We start from the raw sequence: 24,666 nt of genomic DNA, 5'->3' as shown, positions 1-24,666 counted from the left end.
CTGAAATTTTGGAGGGATGTATGAATTGAAACTGCTAAAAATGACCTTTAGAAAATTTTCTCTTTGAGCAGAATTGGGGAAGGGGAATGGTTTCCTTGAGGTAACCAGTTCCACTTGGTTTTATTCTTCCATTATTGAGCTGGGACTGGATAACCCCCCCAGGGGCCAGTGCTATGTCTGTGTGCACAGGAGCGCTATTTTTCAGTTATTTTAGCAAGAACAACCATAAATATGTTCACAGGTGGAGTTAGTGTCATGCTCAACAGAAAAAACAACGTTTTAATTGCTGCATTTTATTTGGTTGTTTTAAAAAACAAGATGGTGCTATGAAGCTTTTGAATAAACACTTTCTAAAGTGACTGGGACAGTTCTGGTTTCTTTTTTTAAAGAGGTGCATGGAGCTGATGGAATGGGAAGAGCTGCAATGAGGGTGTGGTGCCTCCATCACAGACCTTGAACAGAAATGGGTACAGAAATGGCACTGGTGGAGCTGATCCTCCTTTGGGCAGGGGGATGCCGCAGATGATCCTCCAGGGGCCCTTTTGGGGTCTTATGCCCAGTCTCCACTTTGTGCTGTCACTTGAGTGAAGGCAAGCAAACAGTTCTTGTACTCCCTGGTGGCTCTGACACGGAGCCAGATCTCTTGGAAAGCTGTGCTATGCACAATATTTTCATTATGACTAATGCATGGGTTGTTTTGGGGGCTTTTTCCTCTTCCAAAAGGTCAGTGATTTTAGTCCTTCAAGATCTTTCTACTTAGGACTTTAACACCAGTTCTTCTGTTTCCTCTGTGCTATCTAGGAGTACAATATCAGCCATGGAGAATTAACTTTTCCTCCAGAGTTTAACTGACATTTTTGTTGCTGGTGGTTGCACTGATGAGGATTGAGCTTGATAAACTCAAAACTCATTCCAAGCCAGTTTTTTGTTGGTTTCAGTATTTTATTGTCCAGCCTGTGCTTATCTCCCCAGTTCTTGCGCAGATATTTCCCTGTACACTTTATACAATAGTATTGTGGGTTTTTTTTTTTCCTTTCCTTCAAATAAGCACAGAAAATCCACATGGCTGAAACACGTTATGGGGAACAAAGCCAATCTGGCAGCAACACTTCTGCCTTCATGCCCTGCAATTTTAGGAGTTCTTTCCATAGAGGAATTGGGAAGGGGAGGTGGGTAATGCAGATGCCAAGGTCAGAGCTGTGGTTTTTCCTCTGGGTTGAACAAAGTGTTCTGAGGTTTGTGCTGGTGCCACCAAGTCAAGGATATTCCTCTGCCTGTGGGAGGACAGCCATGGTGAGGATTGGTGCCTGCAGCCTCTTGTTATCCATAAACACCTTACAGGTGGCTGGGGTTGTTTTTAACCTGTAGTTTGAAATGTGGGTAAAATCTGTGGATGAAATGATTCTCCATGAACTGATTCCCTGCTGATGTGACTTTCACTGGGTCACTCTGCCCTTTTGTGCTGAGGGAGAGCTCACTGATGAGATCAGCAGCCCTGAGACAAGGCTGGAGAGAGCTGAGTGATGATGGAGCTGCCATGTGCTCCCTCCTGAGCCTGAGGAAGTTCTCAGGGTCCTGCACAGCACGAGGCACAGCTGGATCCAAGGAGAGCCTCAGTCTCTCCCCAGGTGTGTGGGAGAGAGTTCACAGCCAGGGATTGCTCCCAATGAATTGTCCCAGCAGTTCTCCTGAGGGTGTGCTGGAGGAACAAGCCACTTAACCCTTGTCAGTTCACAGGAAATGGTTCAGAGATGATAAAAAATTAAACTTTCCAAGGGACGGAATGGAAGTAATGTGGGAATAAGCCTGGCTTGCTGATTTGTTGTCACTTGGCAAAGAAAGTTCCATGAACTGTAAATCCAGACTATGAAAAAGTTAACATACAACTGCTAAAAAGATGCTCTGGTTGGAATAAAAAATAAAACCCAATTAGTGCCCACTGTATTTCAATGCTGATGTTTTTCCCTTAGTTTATACATATATATATGTATATATATATCCTTTGCAAAGCTTGATCTTTAGATTGCTGAGGAACCAGCTGACTTAATAGTTTGCTTTTCCAGTTTGTCAACAAAACCATGCAGTTTTCATGTGAGAATTCAAAGACAGTTCCCCTGACAGGTGGCAAGTATTGACAGATAATATTATGAAAGTCAACTCTCAGATTTAATCGAGTGGTAGAAAATAACAATTCCTAATGAAGGAACTGAGGAGAGGTTATGTGTAGTGGTGGTTTGTGGGTTCTAGGAATCAGATTTCCCCATTGGAATGTGCTCTTACAACAGTTGTAGTGGAAATAACAAAACCTCTCCGAAACTCATCCAACTCCCAGATGTGCTTCCCAGTACGGTGTGGAAAATAGCAGGGAAGGGCAATCAGAATTTCTTTTATCCCAAAGCCAATTGAAATAGCTTCTAAATGTAGTCTGATTGCTAGCTAAGGAAAGATGGGGACAAACAAGTATTGCAGGATTTGTTTGGTTTGTGTTATTTGGAAAATTGTTCCAACCCTTTTATTGGCAGTGAATCAGAGCCACTTGCAGAGCCATTGCTGATCTCACAGTACAGTTGGTACTACTTTTATGAGGTCATTTGAGTAATGATTCCCATCCTTGTGCTGGAATCTGCAGCTGCTTTATCTGTGTGTCTTGTGTAAAGTCCACTTTCTTTCTCTTTTTTTCATACTTACCCTAAATCATCAGAATTTCACCCACCAATACCCAGATTTCACGAGATTCTGGAGCTGGCTCAGTTACAGCCCCTGAAAGTTTTTTACTTATGAGATAAATAAGGTGTTACAAGGTTAAGGGGTTTTGCCTGGACATCTCCAGTCTGTTATTTCTATTATGTCCCAAAGGCTCCAGACTGTTTGGCAAGAAATTCAAAATGAAAAAACCAACACAACAAAACCAAACCAAATAACTGCTGCAGAAGATAATGAAAAAAACACCTGAACCAAAAGGCATAAAAGAACCTACTCCAAGTAGAGACTGAGATGGAGAAAAACCTCAGACAAAGGTCACGATCCCTCTAAAATTTTTTAAAACCCAAGATATAATTATGTAATGAGCAGAGGGGCTTTCAATAGAGAGAATTTATTTCTTGTAAGAAGATAGGAAAAGTGAGTTTGGGAAAGCACTTCCAATCTCCCAGCAGTGGTGAACTGGAAATCTCTTTGGTAAGTAAAGGTGCAGATTCCTTGTGCCACCCATCCTCCCAAGAAAGAAAAATTGCTGCTCTCCAGAGCACAGGGTCTGATCCACAGCTGGATATTTGCACATTAAACACTGTGCTGTGAACTCCAGAAAGGTTTGGTGGGTGAGGCATGGCAGGATCTGTCCTTGCAAACCTTCTGAAATAGGACAAAACAGAGGGAAGGCTGTGGAGGAATATCACAGGCAAGGACACGAACTGGTGGGGCTTTCCTGACTGCAGCCAAGTGGAGGTGAGCACCAATCCTGACTATTTTGGAAAGCAGGACACAGGAGGGAAATCCAGCCCAGCAGACAGGAGGTGAGTATTGCTGTTTGCACGAAAAGATCAATGAGTTTCTGCAGCAAGTGAAGGAATAAAAGCTCAGTTTGACGAAACAGCCTTAAGGCAGTGCCCAGGGGAGTTAATGGGAACCAAAGCTGATTTCAGTGCGTGTCCCTCGTGTGTGGAACTGCAGTGCCCGAGCTCTCCTTGAGATGGTGCAGGAGCCTCGCCCTGCCCGGCTGCTGCTCCGTCAGGGACCAGGCACAGCAGAGGAAAGTGCAAATTACAGCTCCTCAGTTTTCAGTTTATTTTCTTTTCAATTGTTTGGAAGAAGTCTCTGAAACCTGGCAACTGCTTACAGCAAAGCTGCTGCTGCTCCAACAATCAGCTGCTCTTACTCGCCCCTATTCTGCTTTTCCACCTTTTTTTTTTTCCTAAATCTGCCACCTAAACTATGGCATTGACCTGTGATTTATGACCTTTTATAAACAAGCTGTGGAGTGCAGGAATGAAGAAATCCTGGATGAAAAACACTGGAGGAAAAAACGTGTTAGAAGTGGAGTGAGGGATTTGAAGTAGTGGTAGGAAGAAAGGAAATTACTTGTTGAGCTTATTGAGGCAGCAAAACGCTTGTAAAGAATTTGTGCTTCAAGCTTTAAAACAAAACTAAACCTTATTTCTTCATTAAAATAATGCAACTATTCAGGATTATTGAAATTATTCTTTCCAAGCCCTTTTATTGTGATAATATCCCAGTCCTTCCTATCCTCCTGTAATCTACAGAAATTCATAATTCACAGAATCCCTCAAAACGTTATTGTGTCCATCCTCATCCCCATCCTGTTATTTATATTTATAACAACATCCAGCAAAGCTGTCCCTTCCCAGGAAAGCTCCCCTTCCTTCTGCCTCTGCCTTCATTGGATCCTGCTCGCCAGAACAGATCAGAGCAGGCAAATGTAGCCACCCACCTCTAGGAGGAAAACTGAGCTGCAGCCCTGGTGAAACATAAAGTTTATTTGACTAAAGTGACGCAAAAATTCTTAAAGAGCTCTTTGGCAGCAGATTATCTGGAAATCAGACCATGTGAGGGGGACTGGTGTACAAAAAGCTCCCCAGGATGCTGAGTTGCCCACAGGCTGAGGTAAATGTGGGTGAAGGGGACTCGAGCTTGGATCTCTCCAAGGGCAGCGCTTCGGACCGACCCCGCACACAGGTACTTCATAATTTTGTCTTTACACAGCGATGTCTGAAGCACTTTTATGAAATTCAGACAGGCACAGAGACAGCTGCTCCTCAGAGCTGCCCCCCTGCAGCAGCAGCAGACGCTGGAGTTTCATTAACTTTCCCTCCTCGTTGCACTCCAGTTATAAAATCTGAAATACGAGTGACAGGCTAAAAGCTGTACTCTAGGTTTTGTTTGTTTTTAAATCAGCTTTAAGGTCTTTGACAATTTCTAAAACATTTTCCATCTAACAAAGCTTTGGGGGCAAAAAAGATACATTGATTTTAGTTTTAGTTTTCCTTGGGTTTTTAAAACTTTTAGTGCCTTTTATTTCTTTTCTGCTGTTCCATGCTCTGCTCTGTCATGTTCAGGCACTTGTCCAGCAGTTATGAATGTTGGGAGTCAAATGCCTGTAGGAGAACATGTTCTGACAATCTAAACTTAAGAGTTTTGGCAGTCCACATAACTGTGTTACAGATGTAAAGTTATTTGAAGCTTACAAAAAAGCATTAAACTATAAGGAAAAATGAAAGAAAGCAGCAGAATCCGAAGGAAAAAGAAGAAAAAATAGGCAATTTAGGCTGTTATTTATTTTGAAAGGGTGAAGTGAGCTTTATTAGCCATATTAAGTTATATTTTAAAAGGTAAATGGTTCCAGCACAGTAAATTATTGAACTCAATTGGACAGATTTATTGCAAGTAATAAATCTGAAGAGCATGTCCTATATATTTATAGTCAATCACGTTTACTGAAACCAACTGGCTTGCTGGGTTAGTGCACTAAGAAATATGGAGTTTAATTAAGGAATGCAATGCATCTGAATATATAAATAGGCAGGGAAAACATGTTTTGATATGCTAAGAAAGCCTGGGGGAAAAGGGATCAGGCGTTTAATGGATTTGGATTCTTGAAAATGTTGTGGCATTTTTTTAATGTGGGTTGTCAGACATTTACCAGGGAAGGGCTCAAACACTTGGGCTGCATCTTCTGATAATTTGAAGGTGAATTAACCATAATTTTCTTGAAGAATACTTTGCAAACTTCTCATATAGCAAGTGACCGTTGTGACCATTTTCTAATTGGACAGGGTATGATGAATTTCAGAAGGTTAAATTAAGAAAAACGACCCCAAATCTAGAATTTAATAACAACACAAAATTATTCCCACACATGGAAATGTGCAGTGTGTTTAAGTTCTTTCCTGCTTTCCTCCATGGAAATATAAATTGCTGAGTTTTCATTAGTAACAGCCTAAAGAAATTTTAATTCTGTGTCTTGATCTCCTTCCTGATGCTCATGTTTGACCTCTTCTCCCAGCCTGTGTGTTTGCAGCTCTGTATCTTATAGAACTGATAGAACACAAGGAGCCCTGCCTGTGGGATAAATGTTTCATACAGAACTTGAGTAGAACTTGGAGCCTGAATTCAGGGCTGTAATTTGGAGATAGCCATTAACAAATCCCCTTCAGAGAAACATCATCTGTTACCAAGGGATGGTACTCCATTTATTTAGTGATGTGTTATGACCCTTCCTTCAAATTTATATAAATACTTGGAGGAAGAACACAAAACCAATACCATCATCCCCTCCAAGCTTATCTGTTTCCTTGCACTCCACACAGACACTCTCAAACACAAAAAAAATTCATTTCCCCTCTTCCCTGTTCTTTAAATTACTGGCACCAGTTTGGCAGCTTTCCCACTACAGTACAGTGCCTGTCTTCTCAAGAGAATTTTAAAGGTAGAAATCTCTCTTTCCTGATGACTTTTTTTAATTTCAGACTGAGACAGGGACAAGACTGTGAGGCAGAACTGCCAGTGCAGGTTTATATTTCCCCCAAAGTGCTGCTTTCAGAGTCACTCCTTCCCCATCTCGCCCATGTTCAGCCTTATCTGGGAATACAGGAGTTAACCTCTCCTTGTTCCACTCTTTGGGAAGCAGCCTTTGAGGGCTTTGAGGGCCATTGTCTCACCGGCAGGACTTGCTGAGTTCACCCTGCTTTAGTAGGAACGTGAGGGAGCCCTTGGAGCCCTGCAAATATCCATACAAAGGGTCCATTTTGTCACCTGCATGCTCAAAGTTTCCTCTTAAAATACTCCCAGGTCACAGTGCTGTGCCAAACTACCCAACTTTTGTAACATTTAAAATCACTGGCACTGGGATCCAACCTGTTACAATTCACTGGTCCATTATTTCAGTGGGTTTTGATCACTCTTTATTTTGATTCTATTGAACTAGAAAAGAATTTCTAAAAAAAAAAATCCCCTGAATAAATCAACTTTCGGTTGTGGAGGAATGGTTTAGATATCAGCTTAGATCTGCTTTACACCTAATGCCTCAATTCTGTGGCTCCCAAGTAGTTTTGATTATCAGGTTTTGAAACCTGAAATACAAACTGTCACACTTGCTAATGAGCTAACAGGATAGGACATTCTGGGTACTCATTTTTTTAAAGAAATCAGTAAAAGTGAACACATTCAATGTCAAAAGGCACTAATTCTTTTTAGCATTATGAAACTAAATATGACTTGTGTATGACACACAGCAGGCAAAATTCATCAAAATCGAGAGCAATGCAGTTTAATTGGCTGAAATTTTGATTTTTTAACAAGTCCTCACAGTATGGGGACATCTATTCCGTGACACTTTGATTTAAGGGTTGCTCCTAACCTCTGCAAACTCAGAGGAAAATCACGAAACCTCTCTGGCTCATTTGTGGCTCAGAGGTGAGAACAGGTCCAGGCAAACAGCACAGCCCTCTCCTGCCTGGGGTGAGCGATTCTATCTTGTCATACAAACTTCTTGCTTGATATTTGAGATAAAAGTAATGTCCCTGGACTCTTTCCATTTATGCACGACTGCCTGGGTGAGCTGCAAGGTGTCGTGTGAGTCAGGCAGCTGTAACTTTAACCATCTCAAATTCTTTGTGATAAATGTGAGATTTAGGTCAAGTTAACAGGAATCATCCCAGTGTTTGATTTTCTTTGCCAACACCCTGGGCTGACTCTTCTCGAGGTTCAAAGCTCTTCAATTCCCTGCAAGTGCCTGCATGTGAAGGGGTGGAGGCAGGAGGATGGAGGAACAGTGGGAGGGAAGGTGGGACCTGAGTTTTCCTGCAGCCCAGCGAGTGCTGCTTCCCCACTTCCATGGAATTAGCACATGAAATAAAAACCTCATTTGTGTGAAGTGGTATTTGTACAAACCGCTACCTTTTGCGGCTGTGAGGGTTAAAATGGGAGGCACGGGGGTGGGTGAGGGCTGGGGGAGGCTCTGCAGCCCCAGCTCAAACTCGGCCACCTCCCGCTGATCCGGATTTGCCTCCCTTGCAGCATCCGCTCTTTGCTGCACCTCAACCCCATTGCTTTGCTCTCCCAGACACATGAAAGGCCAATTCCTTTAAAGGCCAACTCCTTTAAAAAGTGCCGAGAGCAGGAAAATCCCGTTGTTGTGGTGCTGGGAAGAGTTGTTTACTCTGTGGCAGAGCATGAAAGGCGAGGGATTCCCGCACTGCCAGGAGAGGTCACTGCGAGCCTCCAGAAATAAACAGGAGATGCTCCAACACTTGAGCAGCAGGAACCGGGCTCCAGGCCAGGGATGCTCCTCGAGGATTGCTCTGGTACAGGCGAAAGAGCCGGATTTGTGCATCAAGGAATATGCAGGGATTTTACATCTGCAGTGCTGGTTCAAGTTCATCTCCGTGTGGGAGATAAATAAATATAATTTAATTATTGTTTGGCTGATGTGAACTGCGTTGGTGGCTGCAGCAACACGTGTGGAAACACGTCTTCAGTTGTCCATCCAAATGTTTTCAGCAAAGCTGGGAGAGCTGTGGAGGACTCCAGGGTCACTCCTCTGCAGTCACCCTTTGCGCAGGGAGGGTGACATTCCCAGGGCTGGCACCTTCCACGTGCTCCTGGAGGGAGCTGCCCTGCAGAACAACCCCAGCTCAGGGCACCAGGGCCTCCCAGAAGAACAAAGTCACGTCTGCCAGGCACAGATCAAAAGGAAACTAAAGCACAGAGCTCTGTCTTCTTCCCTTTTTTATCTCCCCTTCTTCTCCTGCAGCTAATTAGGGTTGATAAGGAGCCAAGGTGCAGTTATGTAACAGCAACCTTTGGGACAGCTCGGGTTGGAAACAGGTAATAAACTGATCTTTCTGAGATCACTGCTGTCATCAGTCAAGCACCTGAATTAGGGATTTGTGCAGAGAAGTGGAGGCTGAGGTGGGCAAAATCCTTCACTATTGGGGTCATTTTCCCCTGGATATCTTCCCTGGTGTCTGAGCACATTTCCCACCCCAAGAGCTCTCTCTGCATCTCTTTACACTCTTTGTAGTGCTCACAGTGCCTTCAATTATTTTTTTGATTTGTAGCAAAGCAAAAAAAAATGTACATTCTCCCACATTTTTTTTAAGGTGTAATGAAATAATCTGAAACTGTTCTGTTTGCATGTGCCAACTGTGCCCCTGTGAACTCCACTGTGTAGCCGTGGACTTCATCACTCCAGAGATTTCCCAGGACAACTGACAAAGTGTAATTCCTTTTTCAGAAAGAAATAGCTCTGATTTCAGCTGCAGCCTCTGAAAAGTCACATGTAATTTTGCACATTTGTGCTTGAACTACTGAAAATTCAACCAAAGTATTTCAAATAATGTGATTTTATTTTCCTGTGGTGTGCAGAAGAACAGGAGGAGTTTAGATCTGGATGGACAACAATCCTGGTTGCCACAGATCTTGGAAATCAACAATACACTCCTTGACCTCCCCTTAGTAAAGAAAGCACTAAAAATGTGCAGAAATAAAGTGTTTTACAAACAGAATGAGAGTATAAGCCTCAGGTATGGAAAAATCAGTCCCATGAGATAATGCAGTTAAATCAACATCCTTTACTGTGTTCCCATTTATGGGTGAGGTGTAAAGTCCAGAAGGGCTCAGGTTACTTTTCCATATTCCCACCTGGTATTTACCATGCTCTGTACAAGGGGAGGATTGGCTGTGGCCTTCCCTTGCATTTCTATGAGGCCACCAGGGCTGTTTCCATCTCCAGAACCTCTCTTGGGACATTTGGAAGGTTTTGGACTCCAAAGGCATTCAGGTTTTATAGTCCTGCAGGTAAAAGAGAACCTCCTGTTCTTTGCCCTGGTGTTTTTCTCTGGAACTCTGAAGATGTTTCAGTCTTTGTGGATGATTAATTGACAGCAGCGAAGCACTTGTAAGAATTCACATTAATGATGCACTGTTTGCTGTATGACAAAAAAGAGACTCTTTGGGTAGAGAAAGAATGTAAACCTGGAGAACTAAAGGTTTCTGAAAATTATAAGCAATATTTTCAAGTGAATTTTATCTCAAAACCATCCTCCTGTTTGCTCTGCAGCTCAATAACTTTCCTTCTCTTTTTGCTTGCACTGAGAAATGTTTAGAAATGGTTTAATAAACTGTCTTTGCAAAAGGTGGAAAGCTGGGAAAAACTTGAGTTTTAATAGCTCTGATAATCAGCAAATTCTAGAAATAAGCAAATCATATCCCTTCTCTGCTATAGTTTTTCCTGCAGTTACAAGTGAAATAATGTTTATTTTTTCTTCTAGGATGTGACAATGACATTTACTACCAGGATAAAATGTTTTGAAAGGGAAAAAGTTCGATGTAATTTTAATAATTTAATCTTGGCATGGTGTAGATTGTATGATTCTTCGCTAGCAATAAAAAGGAAGGGTTACTGCCCTGGGGAATGTACAGCACAGGGGATCAGCTCCTGTTCCAAGGTTTTCTTGGGTAAAGGCAGCTGGGTGTTTACCTGAACAAATCAGCAGCAAACAAAACATGACCTGCTCACAGAACCACAACTCCTCTGTTATCTTTGTTCTGCAGGAAGTTAATAGTGTTATACTTTATTTCAGGATGGTTTATTTCCCTTGGATTCTGTTTTTAGCACATAAGAAGAGGGCAGAGAAGCCAGGGATCCTCCCAGTGCTTGTTTTTTTTTTGCTGGCAGTGGGCAGGGGCACAGGAGCAGTGCCCACCATCCTTCCCAGGGCTGGAACCACAGTGTCAGCAGATCCAAACTGAATGAAAGATGCTTTTATTTGCTCAGGGAGTCAGATAAAGCCAGGGACAAGTGTTGTCCTTTAGACTAATATGTTAGTTCTTAATGAGAAGAATCAAATTGAAGTTTATGAGTTGTTATTGGTATTGACTGAGCCTCAAAAGTTAGTTGATGCAAAACCACTGAGATTTAAATAGTTTTCTAAAGTGCCATTTAAGCCTTCCACATCTGCTGCTAAACAGAGCAGACACTCTGGGATTTCTGAAGAAAGGTGGTCATGAAATGTAATTTTTATATCCGTGGTTATCTCATATTTATTTAATGAATTCTTTTTCCCTTCATACTGGGTGAATCTAGAATTTGCCACAAGATGAGTGGATGAGTTGCAGGATGAACTTAGGAAAATGAAAATAAAAGTCCCACTAAACTCTGCCCTCAGTTTGCAAACTGGGAGTCCAGCAGTGTTGAGAGGAGAAGCTGATACCAGAAGGCAGCAGGAGTGTGACAGGGTGTGAGGTGTCCAGCAATGCACAAAGTCCAGCAGATCCTCCTGAGAGGGTGTGAGCCAGGTACACCAGGTTCTGCTGTCAAAGAGGATGATTTCTTCCTGCCACTCTCTGGACAAAATCCCAGATTATCTGCTCTATGATTCACATTGCATGCTGTGATGGTTAATTACCTCTGCATTTTAATCACAGAATCTGCTGGCTGTAACTTGAAAATTACCAGCACCAGTAAAGCTTGTAATGGATTTTCAACTGTTTTTCAATTCTTAGATGGTGCTTGTGCCTTCAATCTGATGGATTTAAGTATGGAAGAGGAATTCTAAAAGTGCTGGGAATAAAGGTGTGGGAAGACAAACCCCAAAGGGACCCTGTGGTGCTGCCTGTCTGCAAGTGACCAGAACAAATCTCAGCAAAAATGGAAAAAAAGACCACAGGCAATGAGACAGAGCCCCTCACTTCCAAGAAAGATGTCTCAGACTGTAGCAAAGGAGAAGATTGTAAAGAGAATGGACTTTTGGTCAGGAACCCTAAATCTGCCCTACGGCTGGTGGAGGATGGCAACAAAGTCCACCCGAGCCAGGAGGATAAAGGGGAGGCAGCTCAGATCTCGAATGGTTATTCAGGGGTTCAGAGCTCAGTTCCCTGCAATGGAGAGGTGGAGGATGCCCAGGGCACGGCCCCAGCAGCCACCACCACCACCACCACCACCACGTCCACCACCTGCGGGGCCGAGGCTCAGCAGCAGCTGATGGAGCTGGAGGACAGGGAGACCTGGAGTAAAAAAATTGACTTTCTCCTCTCCGTCATTGGATACGCAGTGGATCTGGGAAATGTGTGGAGATTTCCTTATATCTGCTATCAGAATGGAGGAGGTCAGTGTCTGCTCCTGTTCATTGTTCCTTAGTGCTGAATTCCTTGGTTTGTAAATGGATGATATTTAGTGGCTTTTAAAATATCATGTATAACAAATGATCAAGGAGAAATTATTCACTGAAAAACCTAAATATTGGGATAGGATAATCACAGAAATGCTGTTTAGCACAGCACAACTAGAAGCTGAGAACCAGGTGGGTGCAGACCCACACTCCAACACCTCAATCCCTTTCCCAAGGAGCATTTTAAAATCTGATAAATTAACATGTCTAAACCAACTCATGAGGAAGGCCGGGTCTTTGACTCACTGACATAAGAGGCAAAATACAAATCTAAAATCTAATCAAGGAGATCTTAAAAATGACTTTCGTCTCTCTGATGTAACAAAGGCATTTTATTGGAGAAATTAATAATTTTATCTGTAGCCCATCTCACAGCTGTGAGAGTCAGTGGAGGCTTGGTGAATCCTGTGTTGCAGAAATGTGAGAGGTTTGGCCTGAGTGTTGCTTCTTGTTCACACTGCTGAGTAGTTACTCTTATGAGAAATCCCACAGTAATTCAGTGGTGTGCTGGCTAGGGAGGGGATATGCATTTTCCCTGTGGGATAAAAGGAACTCCTGTTTATGGAGTGCTGGTACTGTTGGAAGAGAAGTCTGTGAAGAGTTACAATCATCTGCTTTCTCTCTTGCAGGAGCATTCCTCATTCCTTACACAATCATGGCCCTCTTTGGAGGGATTCCTCTCTTCTATATGGAATTAGCACTAGGACAGTACCACAGGAATGGCTGTATTTCCATTTGGAGAAAAATCTGTCCTATATTCAAAGGTAACAAAGGGAAATGGAACTTTCTGAATAACTGGAAAATTTTCCTATAAAGGTGACATTTCAGGGGGAAAAAAGAAAATCCCATAAAGCCAAGTAAGACTTGTTCTACACAAGATTTTGGCTTTACAAAGAAAGCTTTCCTAAAACTCCGGGTACACCTGCACATGTGTGTGTACTCTTGTATACACATACAGTATGCAGCTCAAATTGATTAGAGAGAGGCTGACCAAGCCTAAAATGATAAAGAACAAAAGGAACTGTTCTATATCCTCACTCTGGCACCCAGTGCTGTAGCTCTGATCTTGTCTTTTTATTTACTGAGACTGCAAGGTGCCTATTTCTAAACTGCAGAAATTTAGGGACACATAGAAAATATCTCTTTATAAGAACATTCTGTCTTGATTAAGGATGTTTTGCTGGAATCAGAGTATTTCTGAAGTCACAAGAAATGCCAGTGTTGTAAACACTTGGGAGGATGTGTGCTCCTCCTGCAGAGCTGCCTTAGACAAACAGTTGTTGATGTGATAACCAATTCTTTTTCTCTTTTTTTTTTGCCTAAAACTTACACTGACTGAATGCAACTATTTCCTGCCTCTCCAGGAATTGGCTTTGCCATCTGTATCATAGATCTCTACGTAGCCTCCTACTACAACACCATCATGGCTTGGGCTTTTTACTACCTCATCTCCTCCTTCACGGCGGAGCTGCCCTGGACCAGCTGCACAAACCCCTGGAACACAGGAAACTGCACCAACTACTTCAGCAAGGACAATGTCAGCTGGTCCCTGCACTCCATCTCTCCTGCAGAAGAATTTTATACGTAAGTGCATGTAAGTGAGGATGGTGGTGGTAGCCAGACTGCTGGAACACCAGCAAGGTTTCCCTCAGAGGGCAGCAGGGCTGATTGTTGATGGTACCCTCTTCAAATCACTGGATTTTTGTAGGGGGGTGTAAGCTTAGGGTGCATCCTCTGTGTTTTAGGATCTTCCCAGTCAATGTCTGCTGTCACTTATCATCACTGGTGTGCTGTTAATATCAAACCTTTAAGTAGAATAAAATCAATCTGAAATGTCATGACTTTGAAAGCTGCTTATCAAGATCTCAAGATTCCTTGTAATGCTCAGACCACAGTATGGGACTGTTAAATGCACATTTAGTGTAAGCATTTGTTTAAAAAGTATCTCTACTGTGTTTTTCTTTCCTCTTGCAGCCGCCAGGTTCTGCAGGTGCACAGGTCCAATGGGCTGGATGACCTGGGGGGCATTAGCTGGCAGCTGACCCTCTGCTTGCTGCTAATCTTCACCATTGTGTACTTCAGCATCTGGAAAGGGGTCAAAACATCTGGCAAGGTGAATGCAAAAGCAAGACACATCAGCTTGTCTTGAGGCCATTCTACCTGAGCCAATTAACTGCCAGGGGATCAGCTCAGGTTGTTTTCATGACAGGATTATGGGCTGATGTATTTGGGGAGCACTCACTGTACAGTGACTGCTACTCCAAGCAATAGAGAACAAAAATAAGTGACACCACTGTTCTCTGGGCAGGACCAACCCTGCCAGGGAAAGGGTTCAGATGTGCAAACTGCCTGTTTACAGACCTGCAGAGAAGCTCACGTGAAGATGCTATAAATGCTAAGACATACAATATGATTCACTCCTTCTTATTATCCCTGCTAACTTTCTCCCCATGGCAAACGCTCTCACCATGTTCCCTCACAGGTGGTTTGGGTGACTGCCACATTCCCTTACATCATCCTCTTCATCCTGCTCGTGAGAGGTGCAACTCTGCCTGGAGCTTGGAGAGGTGTCCTCTACTACTTGAAACCCGACTGGCAGAAACTCCTGGCCACTGAGGTAAAGAACTTTATAAAAGGGAGGTGTGCTTTCAGCCTATCCATGTGTGTATCACCATAGATGCATAGAGCATGACTGAACAGATGTCTTAGCATGGACTTAAAAGCCTGAGCCCATGCTCTATAAAGAATTTTAAAGATTAGAGTTCACCCTCAATTTAGCTTGAACTACAGGCAGAGCTCCCCTACAGTGGTTGAACAGAATAAGTGGTCTGATTAAAAGAAAACAAGTGACCAAACACTTTTTCACTGGGAAAATGGTGACCAGGCTGACACTGAGTGAGAAACTGTGAGTGCTCCTACTCTGCAACAAAATCTTTCCCCTGTGAGAGTCACACTGAGAAAAGTGAATTTTTTAAACCCTAACAAGTAGTGGAGCTGCAGATTTTTGGCTTAAGGGGACAAGTACAGCCCTACAGTGTCCACAGCTGCCCCTATTTAAATAGTGCAGGTTACTGGAGCAGAAATTTCTGTCTCCATCCTGTAACAAGCTTTGGCAGATAAGCCCATGGACACCAACTAAACCCTGGCCCAGTAACTCATGTAAGTGCCTGTGGAGGAGGAATAAATCAGTCAGGCCTGCATACACCACTAAAATTTGACAGGAAAGCAGGAATGAGGACAAACTGAGCTAACCAACAAATCCCAGACCCTCCAGTGTCATATCCAGCCTTGAACTCTGTGGATGACAAGCAATCCATCAGGCTCAAGGCTGTGCTCACTTCACTGCTTGTGAAAGTGTCTGGTGAGGAGGGTGATGGAAAAACCCCAAAGCAATAAATACTACAAACATGAAGATTAAAAATTTCCAATGTTTGCAAGTCTGCTGCTGCCCAGCTGATATGGAGAGTTTTGAATAAAGAGGAAATGAAAAGACACCAGTCTCTGATAAAGCAGCATCTCCAATAAGGAACCACATCTTCTGAAAAAGCAATAAAGGGCATTGATATTGTATTGGATGTATCTGGAGTGAGGACAGCAGATTGCAATCTGTGTGCTGGGTGATGACAGAGCTCTGTCTGGGTGATACAGGACGGCCTCACACGATGGGAGAGAATATTAGAAATGAGTTGTAATGAACTCCATGTTTCAATCAAAAGAGAATAAATGAATGAGGACTTTCACCTTCAGAAAGAGAGCTGATATTGTACTTTAGAACATTACTCATTAGGGCTGTGGCCACTTTTCAAGTACAACATGCTTTTCATAACAAGATCCTCACACTTGCATCTGTCACAGCTACAACAAAGCTGAATTGAGCCCCAAGAATCAGAACTGCATCCACACAGTCAAATGGATTTCCATAAATCTAGGAAAAGTCTACATAGCCTGAAGGACACATTGCCAAGCACAGAGCTACTCCACAGCACACAGAGTTTGGAGAAGATTTGGAAAGCTTCAAAATCATGGGTATAAAGTTCTCTCTACACTGCAAAACTTGTGTTGATTACAGGCAATTGACAGAATTAATCTAAGATGCTGTCAGAAGTGCAACAGCCACAACAGTTCTACACCAAACATTCATATTTCAACAGCTCTCTCAACAGAGTGTCTGTTAGGGCAGGACTAGGACATAGGCAGACCAGTGAAACACCCTTTTGTAGACCTAAGTGATATTCTGAATATGCCAAACTCATTCAATCTGTTTCATGTCATTTTTTTTCTTGGCCTTCAATATTTTTCAGGTTTGGGTGGATGCAGCAGCTCAGATTTTTTTCTCCCTGGGACCAGGTTTTGGGGTCCTGTTGGCTTATTCCAGCTACAACAAATTCCACAACAACTGCTACCAGTGAGTTCTACCTTATTCTCTAAGTAAAATCGAGTTTAAAAATATAACTGTGGGTATTCATGAAAAAGAAACAGGGTGTTGGTGAAAGGCACTAAATTGTCAGACCTATGTACATAGAAATCAGAAGTAAGTGTAACAGAGGAACTGCAATCTCAAGCATTTCTCCTCTGTTGCCTACCTTAAAGTAAGATAATTTTTACTAATTTTACAGCAAGAGGTCTAAAATGTAGAAACCTGCCACAACAAAATGGACAAAACCCCTGCCAAACCATCACATTGTAGTTATCTGATCTCAGCAGTCAGTTAGGAAATAACTTCATAGTCTCGAGCAGAAAGGCAATTTATGTTTTTTCCTTGTTATCTGAAAAAAATCTATTTCTAACTTCTAAAATAAAATTCTCAATTCTTTAATATTCACATAGTAATTCCTAGTCTTTTAAAACATCAGGATACAGCCAGCATTCAATCCTGTGTCAGACTGATGTTGCAGCACCTGTATGGATTTAAGAAAAAGTAGTCATGGGTTGTTGGGTTTTTACCCTCTTTCTTTCAAATCGGCTGCTGGTTTTTTCCTTGTATTCCGCTAGTTTTTTCTAGGAGTCTGTCTAGATTGTGCACCAAGAGGTTGTAAACCCTTTCTAGCAGGTGCAGATTCCCTGATGAGAGTTAGGTCTTCTGTTGCAGAGATGCTCTGGTCACCAGCACCGTGAACTGCTTGACCAGCTTTGTGTCCGGGTTTGTCATCTTCACCGTGCTGGGGTACATGGCTGAGATGAGGAATGAAGATGTCTCAGAGGTTGCCAAAGACACCGGTAGGTTAACACTTCATACACATCTCAAACTGCTTCAAAGACAGAATATATTTGTATATGTACTTCTAGATGGAGAGCAGCCCAAGTGATGAGAAATATTTAGTATATTATTCAGGATGTTGATTTTATTGGGCACTGTTACACAGCACAGCTAAAACAATTAGCCTATAAATGCCACATATAAAAGCCAGATTGCAGTTCCACAGATGTGGTGGTAGCTGCACATGGCAAAGCAGCCTGGGGGGAGAAGTTTTCCCCTGGGAGACACCGTGCACAGCCTGTCCTAACAGTGATCCCAATTTCTCTGCTCCAGGACCCAGCCTGCTCTTCATCACCTACGCAGAGGCCATTGCCAACATGCCAGCTTCCACCTTCTTTGCCATCATCTTCTTCCTCATGCTGCTCACGCTGGGGTTGGACAGCACGGTGAGTAGCCAGCAGGGGACACAGCCTGACCCCCTCAGGCACCACAGAAACAGAATTACAAACACTGCACTGGCACTGAGGGGTTTGTAATTGCAGTGCCAGGTGCCTTCTGTAAGGCAGCAACTGTTACTCCAATTTTTATCTGAATAGGTTTGAATATAACCAATTATTTGTCACTGTCATGCTGTGACAATTAACAAGACCCTGAAACACAAGCTAAGCACTTGATTTATACATTCCTAGTTGACTGCAGCCTTCCAGGCTCCATTCTTGCTTGTAAACTTACAAAGCAATTATGAAAATCTGGAATTTTTTCACACAATTTGGATTTAAAAGGTGAGAACTGGAGATACACTAAAAAATCATCATGTGAGTCTAGTTTTACAGGTGGAGAATCAGCTCCTTCCAGCAGGGCTGAACTCAGCTGATTTCACAGTCTTGGTCCTACTGAACCACCTCTCATCTCTCCACATCCTGGTGCCTGTAGCACAGAACTGCCCTTGGATGACAGTGCATTCCCACAGACACCTGAACACTAAATCCCCTCCCCGAAGAGTTTTAAAAAGTTAGGAGGAAAGACTTGTCTAAAAATCCCACACCAGCTCTACAGCAGAACAAAGCACCAATCTTTCAATGCTCCTTTAAACACTCAAACATACTTTCAAGCAGGTAACACTGCCCTGTATTTTCCAGTGATTTTTCCATGCTTTTCAGTTTGCAGGACTAGAGGGAGTGATTACTGGAGTCCTGGATGAATTCCCACACGTCTGGGGCAAACGCAGGGAATTGTTTGTCCTTGGTCTGACCATTGTTTGCTTTTTGGGGTCGCTGGCAACCCTGACATTTGTGAGTATTTCACCCACCCTCAGCCTCCCTCACTGGAAGTTTCCTGCCTTGGAGAGGGTAGTAATTTTTTGAAGAGTTTCAAGAAATCAGATTGAACCTCCAGGCTTTTTTCTTTATACACTAGAAATCTATTACTTGGAATAAATGTGAATGATATTTCACTAGGAAATATGTTGCAAAATGATCCTACTGCAACTCATGATGTGCTGCACATCATAAATTATAATTCTCATCAGTCAGCAGGCAAACAGCCAATTTTTTACGTGGTTTATTTCTTGTTCCCAAAAGCTCCATGTTTAAAAATAACATGAATAGTTATTATAATTTTCACATTGTGTAAAATGTATTTTGAATTTAAAAAAAAAAATCTAGTAATCTGGATCGTCCTCATTGTTTCAAGGCAGAAATTATCATTAGTCACATCAAATAGTTCCTGTGGGGCTTGTGGATTTCATTCCCACAACAAGCAATTTTTGAATAATGAGTGTAATGGTCATAAGGGGAATAGAAAAAAAATTGGCTTTCCTGTCATGTTTCACTCCACTTGCTCATTTATGTGTAACTTCCTTCTTATGTGAAGTGTTTGCTGTACAAGGATGCTGAGTTCCTCTGCAAGAGGTCTCTTCCTTCGTGGTTCTAGATCCCAAATGAAAAGAAAGCAACTATTTATTTGCTGTTCAGTAGCTGTGATCCCTGGTGGAGAAAGAAGAGGGCATGCAAAAAGCCATCCTGTAAAATTCCCTTTTTTCACTAAAATCCAGCCAGAAGTGCCAGCAGATTTTAGCTTCTCTTCATGGCAGCCCCCCAGCTGAGGGGTGGCCACAGACAGTGAGCAGCTCACCAGAGTGTCCCTGGCAGAAACAGCCACAAGGTGACAGAACTGGATGAATTCCCCCCTTGTGAACGTTCTGCTCCAGCCAAAGGCAGTACCAACCAGCAGCAGGGCAGGATCCTGGGCACACTGACACTTTGACCTCTTTTCCAGGGAGGAGCATATGTGGTGAAGCTGTTTGAGGAATACGCCACGGGTCCAGCTGTCCTGACCGTCGTGTTCCTGGAGGCAGTGGCCGTGTCCTGGTTCTATGGTACCTCCAAACACCCCAGCCCAAACTCCTGAGCTCCTGCAGCTCAGCATTGCCTCTGTTTCTGCAGACAAGATCACCCATGTCTCCAGAAAAAAGTTTACAAAAGCTTTTTACAAACTCACTGGTAACTAAAGCAGTGAGAATTAGTGTTAATTGCTCTCTGACAGAAGTACACAGGCACCTAAAAGTAACAGGAGGTATAATTCAGAATCATTAAGCCTTTAGTAAAATTAAGAGTTATAGGAACAAAATAGTCTTCTGGGATAGATTCTGAATTTACTTGCTGGGCATAAAAAAATGTTGAGCATCTACTTAAGAAAATCTTAGATCTGCTGTCATCCCTCTCCTCCCACTTGTCTCCACAGGCATCACTCAGTTTTGCAATGATGTGAAAGAAATGCTGGGTTCTGCCCCAGGCTGGTACTGGCGAGTTTGCTGGGTTGCAATTAGTCCCCTTTTCCTTCTGGTGAGTATTCTTTAGAGCTTTTTCTTTCCAGCACCAAGAAAATCACCAGTGAACAATGCAGCTCCTTCTAAAAGCTTAATTCTAGAATTCTCTTATGAAGTTCTTCAGTAACAATTTTTCTTAAACCAAAAAGGCTCAATTAGTGAAAAGTCTAATACAATGCTGCAAGGTCTTTTAACCAAATCACAGTTTTAAGGATTTTTGTAGTTGATTTAGCTGAATAAGTCTGGATTCTGAATAACTCCCCCCTGCCCTCTGCTAAACAAATTTACTTTGTTTTGTTGCCTTATGTTTACCTCAGCAAAATGTAGCAATAAAAGCTGATGAAACATACTGTCAGAGGAAGAAAACCAAGATAAGTAAATGCACTGTCTCAGCAACTGCTGATAGACAACTTTAGAATATTCCACTTAAAATTTCCAGCAGTTAATTACAACCATTATAAATCTATAATTCAGAATTGGAAATCCTGTCCCAGTGTTTGGCTTGGAAGTGTTATTAATAACATTTGAACATAAAGTGTTCATTTCCTGATTCAAAATTAGACCATGCTATCTTTTATTCTGACTGGCCTTAGTGGGAGCAGAGCAGGTCAAGATGGAGTTTATGAAGCACACAATGTAGATTTGAGACCTACAGAGTGAATTCAAAACACTTGTAATGATCAAGGCATGATTAACATTTAACAAGCATTAACAATTATTACCCCTAGAAAGAGAAGTCTATAAATTAAAATGTCACACCACAGTAATTTTTATACTTCTGTCCTCTTTGTAATCCTAAACCAGCAAAATAGAGAGGCACAGGGCTCTGGGGATGTGGTCACCAGGCAGAGCTATTTGTACTCCCTGTGCAAACCCACCTTAAATAAGGAAAGCTCAGGATGTAGGATGTCATTTTTGTACAGAAGTTTTGCTGGTAAATCCTGAGCTTCTGATGATACTCTGGAGAAAACAGTCAGAGATCCTTCCCAGGACAGTCACAAATATTATTCCTGTAATATTCAACTAAAAGTGTTTGTTGTTTCCTAAGGAATTTTACAGTCATGAATGATATGCTCAGGAAAATGATCCAACAGCAGTAACTGAGCTGATATTTTTTCCTTTTCCTGTTCTGACAGAGAGCAGTGTAGAGTGGAGAGCATCTGCTTTGGGAAGGATCCTTTTGGTCTTTGTTTTGTGATTTGTTGTGATTTGTTTTAAATCTACATTCATGTAAATTAGGACTTTTTTCAGTGTCAACATATTTTTAATCTTGAGTCCTATTCAATTTCTCTTTATTTCAGTGCTACGCTGGAACACAAAGTTCCCCAAAGTGTGTGCCATGAAAATCCACATATTCACACTTTGCCCTTTCTCTCTTTCAGTTCGTCACTTGCAGCTTTCTGTCCAACCCTCCTGAGCTGAGGCTTTTTGATTATGATTATCCCTACTGGACCACAGTTGTGGGTTACTGCATAGGAACCTCCTCCATCATCTTCATTCCCATCTACATGGTCTATCGCTTGGTCATCACCCCAGGGACACTTAAGGAGGTATCCCTGATGTTCTCTTGCTTCTGTTTGACTGTTAGGAAGGCGGTGATTCCTAAAAATACCATGACTGGCTGTTCTGTTCCCAAATTCTCACAAATCTCCCCAGTTCTTACTGAGGCCGCTGACAATTTCTTATAAAATGTTACATCAAGTAATTTTTTAAGCTCTGATGAACTGGAGAGTCTTCCTAAAATTCACCCCGGACACTCAAAATCCCCTAGTCAAGCAAATGAGGCAGTGAAAGACTGGTTTCCTGGCATGTATCTAAAAGAAAAGCTTGTTTTTCTTTCACACATTTAGTAAGATTTCTCTGCCATAAATATGTAATGACAATACTGAGATTTCTTCTAAGTTCAAATAAATACCAGCTCATAAAGAATATATTTAGTTGGCTCAGGGTATCCCAGTAAACTGCAAAGTCCTAAAGCATTAATATGACATCTGCCAAGCTTTGATTCCAATTATGTTACAAACAATATTTAAAATACTGCTGTGTACTTCCATAGCACTTTCCATCTTCATAGTGCTAACAGAGACCTGAAACACTCTCAAGTAGTTCAAGAGGTGTAACTCAAAGTCATACTTTATTATTAATCTCTTTCTAAATGACTGACATGATATGTATTGCCTATAAAATTAATCAATTTCTAATACTGATTTCTTTCCAACAGCGTATTCTGAAAAGCATTACTCCAGAAACAGCTACAGAAATTCCCTTTGGAGACATCCGCATGAATGCAGTATAAGCTGACCTGGTTCTGGGCGAGGGAAGAGGAGCACAAAATGTCACTTTCCCCCCTGCTCTCCCCACAAAGAACCACCTTTCCAGCTGAGACAACAGAGTTTTCCACGGAGGCTGCACCACTGGCACCACTGGGAAAGGTGATGCCTCCAGCACATTAATCCAAGCAATTCAATGACATCTACTGTGCGCTTCCAAGCAGGCTGAACTGAGCACTCACTGTGGAACACGAGGCAACACCCCTGCTCCGGGAGCGCCTGCAGCAGCCAGGACGAGCAAGGCACGGCAGGATTAGGTGTAGACCCCCAGTGTGTGGCAGTGCTCCTGTATCTCCTCCCTCCGTGTGATCGTTCGTACCAGGCAATGTCGTATTCGCTTCTAAGGTTCTCTACTTGCTTCAACTACATGGGAAAATGCACAAATATTTCTGATAGCCATACATTACTCGAGTAACGCAGGGGTTTATAAACTAGGAAAACAAAAATAGGAAGGTCCTTAGGTTTGGGGTGGAGTAGACAGAGGGAGAGGAAAAATGCTGAGCAGCGCAGCTCTGCACACATCAGCTCACACAGCTGGTAGCACCAGCCTCATTTTCATTTCTTCTGGTTTGTAGGTGGTAACAATTTCTACTGTTTCTTGCATAAAAAAAAATTGCAAAAAATACTCTTTGTGATGTTTGAGGCTTCACTTTCCTTTAGACACAATCAAGCCACAAAAATTCATTGTGAGTTACTTGACAAACACTTAAGTTGCCAGCACTTACTGTGCTGTTTCCATAATCAATCGTTGTCCTGGCAGAGCTACAGAAACTACAGACCAATGAATCCTTTTGAGTTCTGATGCCAAAAAGTGCTATCTTAAAGATTTCTTTCTCTGCTTCACTTCCCCTTTTTTTTACAGTTAATTTCACACCTAAAATTTGCTGGAGCCTGTGGGGTTTTCCTCCTCTTTCCTAGTACAGAAGTAAAATTTAGAATAATCCTTTTGGCTGGCTGACAAAAGTACATTTACAACTATCCAAACCTACTTTGAAGGTTTAGTAGCTCATACTCTGATGTGACTGCATTGGGTTTTCAAGCTGAAGAAGAAAAGGAGAGGAATTTTTTTTTTCTTAGCAAGAAGCCGAGTAGAGTTCAGCAGGATTGATTCTCATGAGAACACTTTATATTAAATTTCAAGGCACTGACACACAAATTAAACCAACCCCATGTCCATAGTAAGCTCTTTACATGACATGCACACATGTGCTCCCCAAATGCAGCTGCCCTTCAGCCTGGCTGCACCTGCCCTGGCCCTTGGAGGACACGAGTTCTGCAGTGGAAGTGCAGACAAACCCAGGAAGGCATCACTCCTATACAAACTTGCATTGTATTTTTACTCTGGCACACAGATTATGATCAAAGCAAAATAAAACAGAGGATAAAAATCTCTTTTGTATCCCTTTGCTAAAGTTGCCAAGGTTCCCTGTGCAGCCAGAGCAGGGGGCATTAAGGAACCTGTTGGAGTTGACCTGGGTATGAAGCACTTGCCAGGTGAGAGGAAAGCAGGGATGCTGTGTTTGCCTTCTGAAAACATTTCCTTCACCTCTGCCAAAGCTTTCCCCCTGTGTGTACCTGGAGAAAGGCCTCTTCCACTTCCACTTTGGATAATGACTTCTGAGTTCATGTGAGTCTCAATCCCAACTTCCAATGAGGAAATAATTTAAGAGGGACAAGGACTGTTCTTTCAGAACTAGGCTCCTGAACTATTTTTAAAAAGGGAATATGTTCTTTAATTGCCACTAGAAAAACACAATAAATCTGCCTTACTGGACAGTTACTCATGTGAAAGTTTTGTACCTTATGCCCCAAGTGTATTTGAAATCTACTTCCAAAAATTAAATTTTCTGAGTTCATTAACTGAAAAAACACACATGAAATGTCAATGTAAGATGAATGAGGTATTTGTACATATCCAACAGCAAAGTGTGGGAAATAAAGGAGAAAACCCTACCCCATTTCTTTCTTCTTCAGACAGGGGTTCAGCTAACAAAAAAAAAATTGCAATTTTTAAGACATTGACATAGGATAGGCATTGGCTCTCCGAGAGGTTTCAGAGAGATTTCCCAAGAAATATCACATTTTCTCGTGAATTAAGTCAGCCAGGAAGCCCTGATAGTAACACAA

General features: G+C 42.2%; 1 protein-coding gene across 3 annotated transcripts; it reads left to right on the top strand.

Annotated features, from left to right (window-relative positions):
- The first annotated feature begins 4,232 nt into the window (after positions 1-4,232).
- On the top strand, positions 4,233-23,926 carry SLC6A4 (solute carrier family 6 member 4). 3 transcript variants are annotated; one of them, XM_068210513.1, is made up of 15 exons: positions 9,622-9,813; positions 11,102-11,313; positions 11,521-12,122; positions 12,815-12,949; positions 13,550-13,769; positions 14,160-14,298; positions 14,668-14,802; positions 16,487-16,590; positions 17,275-17,402; positions 17,716-17,828; positions 18,543-18,674; positions 19,660-19,759; positions 20,125-20,225; positions 21,592-21,759; positions 22,431-23,926. In XM_068210513.1, the coding sequence occupies exons 3-15, from the start codon at positions 11,666-11,668 to the stop codon at positions 22,503-22,505; spliced, it is 2,007 nt and encodes a 668-aa protein (XP_068066614.1). In that variant the 5' UTR covers positions 9,622-9,813; positions 11,102-11,313; positions 11,521-11,665; the 3' UTR covers positions 22,506-23,926. The 3 variants fall into 3 exon arrangements, with proteins under 3 accessions (XP_068066613.1, XP_068066614.1, XP_068066615.1); XM_068210512.1 differs by lacking the exons at positions 9,622-9,813; positions 11,102-11,313 and adding an exon at positions 4,233-4,692; XM_068210514.1 differs by lacking the exon at positions 11,102-11,313.
- Positions 23,927-24,666: the final 740 nt, after the last annotated feature.

The sequence above is a fragment of the Anomalospiza imberbis genome, chromosome 20, assembly GCF_031753505.1.
Source record: "Anomalospiza imberbis isolate Cuckoo-Finch-1a 21T00152 chromosome 20, ASM3175350v1, whole genome shotgun sequence".
NCBI lineage: Eukaryota > Metazoa > Chordata > Aves > Passeriformes > Viduidae > Anomalospiza > Anomalospiza imberbis.
Note: the sequence above shows the minus strand (reverse complement) of the source record. Positions and strands in the feature narration are given on the sequence as shown.